This window comes from Castor canadensis, chromosome 15 (assembly GCF_047511655.1).
Source record: "Castor canadensis chromosome 15, mCasCan1.hap1v2, whole genome shotgun sequence".
Taxonomy (NCBI): Eukaryota; Metazoa; Chordata; class Mammalia; order Rodentia; family Castoridae; genus Castor; species Castor canadensis.
In genome coordinates, this window is record NC_133400.1 from 42,341,977 (window position 1) to 42,347,493 (window position 5,517).

At 34.6% G+C, this 5,517-nt stretch overlaps 1 protein-coding gene across 1 annotated transcript; it reads right to left on the reverse strand.

Moving 5' to 3' along the window:
- Nucleotides 1–2,323: 2,323 nt before the first annotated feature.
- LOC109674696 (olfactory receptor 2L13-like) lies at nucleotides 2,324–3,061 on the reverse strand. Its single transcript, XM_020151622.2, is given in 1 exon segment — nucleotides 2,324–3,061. A coding segment is annotated over 1 exon segment (738 nt).
- Between the last annotated feature and the right edge of the window lie 2,456 nt (nucleotides 3,062–5,517).

Consider the following 5,517-nt stretch of genomic DNA (forward strand, 5'->3'; position numbering starts at 1 on the left):
ACATTTTACTATTTATTAATTACTGCATTATTATCAAATGTTAGCAGTTCAAATATGGTTGTAGAAACAAAATTCCTTCTGTAATAGAGTGACTGTTTTCTCCCCCCCAAAAAAGAAGCAGCTTCTTTATGATCATATAGATGTATAATTTCATTTATTTTAAAATTTAAAAGGAATAAGGATGAATGTAGTACTCTCTCCAGAGTCTTTTCATTTCAGCATTGTTATGCAAATCAGAAAAATACTAAATAAAATAAGCTCCCCTATAATACTTTTATTCAAGGATACCATAACAGGGTGGATTCCACAAGACAATTACATTCAAGATGCACATGTTAAAAAGAAAAAGGACAGATGAGAAAACTCTTTAACACCAATTTGGAATGCTCATTTTTCTTATTGGATTTTACTCCACCATCCGTAATTTATACATCATATATTTATTTTACATACTACATAAATATTTGTTAAATATTTTGATTGACAGATAATAATTTTGTTCATTTGTGATGTACTCTCTGATGTTCAAATTCATGTATACATTATATACTGACAGAATCATGATAATCAACATATTTGTCATCTTGTGCTTTTATCATTATTTTAAGATAAATATATACAAAAATTCTCTATTTTATAATTTTGAGATACACAATGCATTATTTTGACTATATTTCCCATAATGTGCCATAGTACAACTGATAATACTCCTCTTGTCCAACTATAACATTGTACCACTTACAAAACCTCCCTAACCCACATCATCATACTTTCACCAGACTCTGGTTACCACTATACTTCTCTGAACTTATATGAGTTCAACTTTTTTAGATTTCACCATACCTTTGAGTCCATGCAGTTTTAGTCTATGTCTATGTGAATTAATTTACCATAATGCCCTCCAAATCCACACATGATGTCACAAATCCCAGAATCTCACTTTGTCTAAGGCATGAAGAACATATGGTTGCCTACATGAAGCAGTTTCTTTATGCATTTTCTGTGGATGTACATTTAGGTTGACTACATATTCTAGCTAGTATGAATACTGAAGCAATCACCAAAGCAGTGCAGGTGTCATTTCAAACTCTAACTTAATTATATTCAGGTATATATCAGTAGAGGGATTGTCAAAATTCCACAGTATGCCCATTTAAAGTTTTTGAGGAATCATAGTGTTTTCTTTAAAGAATGCATTAATCTCTAATTCTTCAATAGTACATGAGTTCCCTGTCTTCTAATACTCATTCAGCATTTCAAAATGGTCTTTTTCATACTACCCCTTCTCAGTGATGTTTTCATGGAATACAAACACATTCTAAAATATTTCATGGTTTCTCTGACTCAGTGATTTCAAGCACAATAGACACCAAATGTTGATAGTGAACATTTAAAATGTGTACTGCCAAAGTTCATAGTGCTCTAAGTATGTAATGCATAAATGTCTAGCATTCATGTACCTTGAATAAAACAATAATATTATTAATGACACTGATGCAGTTTTTTATCAGAACACTTCCAGATTCTTTGTTTCTCATGGGAAGAATCCATCACAGGACACATGGGTGTAAATGGAGTTAATTAAAAGTTAGAAAAACGAAAATAGAAAGGGGAGTGTAGTATGGCCAATGTGGAATCTGATGCCAAGAGATAATGCTTCAGCTCTTCAGATGCATTTATAACCTATCATAACATATGGGAAGGGGAGAACAAAGTGATTGCCATCCATTAATCAATGAGTGGTGCGAGAGTGGCAGTTATAGGCCAGGTGTGGGAGGTTCCTGAGCCAAAGTCTGATTAATCTAAGATGTAATGTTTTTCTATGAGATTTGAAATTTCCATAAATTTAGCCTACCTCAATATGATAATAAAAATAAAATAAGACATATAAAGAAAACAAAGCACATGATAACACTAACAATTTCATGTTGATTATAGAAAAATAAGTAAATGTAGAAAACATAAGATCAAATGAACTGTCATATGTGGATGTACACACACAGAGCAGTATATGGTATTATAAAACTAGGAAATTGATTGTTTTAATGATTTGTCATGCTTTGAAGTAAGTAAATATATCAATAATTATAGTGGTATTTAGTAATTCATGTATTAAAATATACTTTTAAATATTTCACTATGAAATTTTAAGTTACAAATATGGCTTGAGTGTATTTCCATTGACCACAACATTTGGTGTTATTCTAGTCAGCATGGAGGGGCAGGAAAGAATGATGATTAGAGTAAAATGGTTATTTTTTTCACAAAGGAAAATATCCCAAGCACTCTTTTCATAGCTCCCAGGACTTCCTTATTCCTCAGACTATATAATGGGATTGAGCATGGGGGTAAGGATGGTGTAGAAAACAGCCAGAATCTTATCTTCTGCAGGTGAGTGAAGACTCCTGGGTCAAAGATAAGTGTAGACAAAAGGTGCATAATAAAGTGTCACCACAGTTAAATGTGTTGAGCATGTAGTGGAGGCCTTTTTCCTTCCCTCTTTTGAGTGCATATTGAAGACAGCTAAAAGTACTAGTCCATAAGAAGCAGAGGCACCAAGGAAAGGAAGGAGAAGAAACATGCTAGTGCTCACAAACACCATATACTCATAGACCAAAGTGTCCATATAAGCTAGAGGCAACATGGCTGGGACATCACAGAAGAAATGATTTATAGCCCTAGACCTGCAGTAAGGGATGTGTAGGGCATAGACTCTGTACGCCAAAGAGTTGATGGATCCCAATGTCCAAGACACTATGATCAATTTCAGACAAACCCTTTTACTCATGCAGATGGGATAATGGAAAGGATGGCAGATGGCCAAAAAATGGTCATAGGCCATTGAGGCTAGCAGTAAACCTTCAGAACATGCCATTGTCAGGAAGAAGAAGCTTTGGATTCCACAACCCAGGAAGGAGATACTTTTTTGTCCAGAAAGGAAATTGAATGCCATCTTGGGAACAGTGGTGGAGATGTACCTCAGGTCCATGAGGGAAAGCTGGCTGAGGAGAAAGTACATAGGGGTGTGGAACTGGTAATCCACACATATGAGGTGGATCATTGTTGAATTACCAAACAAGGCAAGACATAAGATGAAGATGAAAAGTAGTAAGAGGAGTACACCAGTTTGATTTGGAGGCAATAACCCCAACAGAATGAAATCACTTGATGTTTGATTCCATTTGTCCATGAAATGTATGCTGTTAGCTTCCTTGAAAGAAATACAAAAGAAAAAGCAAATTGAAAACATGAATGAAGCAGAGCAAGAGAACAAAAATGAACTGAATTCATTAATACTTGATTAGAATGAAATTTTACTTGGGCACTGTGGCTTTTGTTGAATTGATTTGAATATCATTGTTACAATCTGGCCAAGGGGAATGTGTTTATGGCCTCTATGTATAACATCATGGGGCACAAATGGGCTGAAGCATTCTATCCTAGATAAATTCTGTCCCAGCCTTTGTCCAAACTTATTGTTAAGTCTTATAAATGGAAGAGAGATGGTTTTTCTGTATTCACAAATGTCTCCATTTAATAAAATAAACTTTCAAGAGGAACTGAGAAGTGTTTATAAGTTAAATGTTACCTTGCCCTCTACCCATATCATTTTTCTTGGTGTTGCCCCCTCCCCCAAATGGTACTGGTACAGACATACGAACTGGATTCTCACTTTGATGCTCTACTTCTAAGTAGTTTTGAAGTCATTTGAATCACTGCTGAAGCTGTGTCCACCATCCAAAGTCACTACACTTGAATGGATAAGTATTGTGTTTTCTGTAAGAAGCTCCCTATATCAATATATTATTTGAATATTCTCTTCCAACTGGTATTTACATTTTCTCACACTGTATTTAACTGAAATCAAATGTATAGATGATCATACACATTTTCATTTTCTTAATGAAAGTAAATTACCCATGTTAAAGTTCACAGAATCATAACATGAAAATATAATAAGAGGGAATTTTACACATCTATAAACTACAACTCTTATGATAATTAGTATTCAACATGGGTATTGTAATTAGAAAACAAATACAAATATATACACATATATTCTTTCAATAAGCAGGAATTTTTGAGGAGTTAGGACTTCTGTCAACACTTCTTCACATCATTTATTATAATCTAGCAACAGAAGATAATAATATGTATTTGGGTATTAATATCTTCATTTGCAAAATAATAGAAGTAATGCTCATTGATGTGAAGACATGACTTTTTCCTATCTGCAACTCTGTCACATCTCTTTCACATTGGCACCAGCTTCAAACTAGTTTTATATGTACCTGTAGGGATCTCACCTATATCTTGCATCTGGGAAGTCACCCATCTGAGTATCTACACCAAGCTACCAGTCTCCATTCAATCTTCAGTATTATCTCAGTTTTATGTCCTCTCACTATGGTTATGGAAACACCTGTGGAGATATCTACTGAGAGACACATGTATATCAGAATCAATGACACATGCTTAATTGCTCCATTTCCCTGTGGATCCTGGGGTTTGTCCAGTCTTCATTCTTCCCCCTCTTGCTGTAGTCACAATGTATGCTACCTCTGTAGTTCTGTTGAAAGAGACACACTTTATCAACAAACAGATGTACTAACAAACTCCATCCCACAAAGAATGTTGGGAGGAAAAATATCTCAACTCTCACATCTTCAGAAAATTGCCCTACCTGTGCAAGGAAGTGCTAAAAGATGTATGCCTGTCTGAGCCAATGTGACAAGCTCAACTGGCTCTGCACCACAGTAAAATCTGAGGAGCCCAACCTAATATCTGGGAGCTTCCCACTCTAGGTGGAAAATGATCCTGCACATATAGGGAACTTCTGAGTTCTGTCAATCATCAGAACAGGAATTAAGGCTTGAGTCTTTGGTCAAGTTTTCTAAACAGCCTGCATAGCTTCCTTGGATTTCTTCATGATTTTTTCTTGGGTTTTTTGCCAAAATAAGAAGCACTGTAAGACTAACAGCAGTCCTGGTCTTAGCATCTAGTGCCAAAATGACTGCATTAGTCAGAGCTTATGTAATAAGTAAACAGAAAATTTAGAATCACTGAAAGTCCTGTTGAAGAAAAATAAGCACAAAGACAGTACACATTGTAACAAATACTTTTTACTTCAATAACACATATCTGTTAGAGAGATGTGCGATCTTTGAAATAAATAATTAAAGTAGTTGTTTTAAGGGAGTCCAATAAATTTCAGGAAATCATGCTTTATTTATTTAAATAACTGTCAGAGAATTTATAGTTAAATTTGAGAAAAAGCAAAAGGCACCCAAAGTGTTGATTTTTCTTTTTGCAGATTAGAAATAAATGTATCCATAACAAAGTCATTAGCTTATTTACATATGTATATCACTTTATAACTTTCTGGAAAGAGAAAAGTTAGTAACATGGAATCAAGGCAAGCTTTCAACTGCAATGCATCAATTGTAGTTCTGTTTCTCTTACATAATGAGGCCATGTCATGGCAACTTTCATGTCACTGTCCTGGTCCAAAAATGT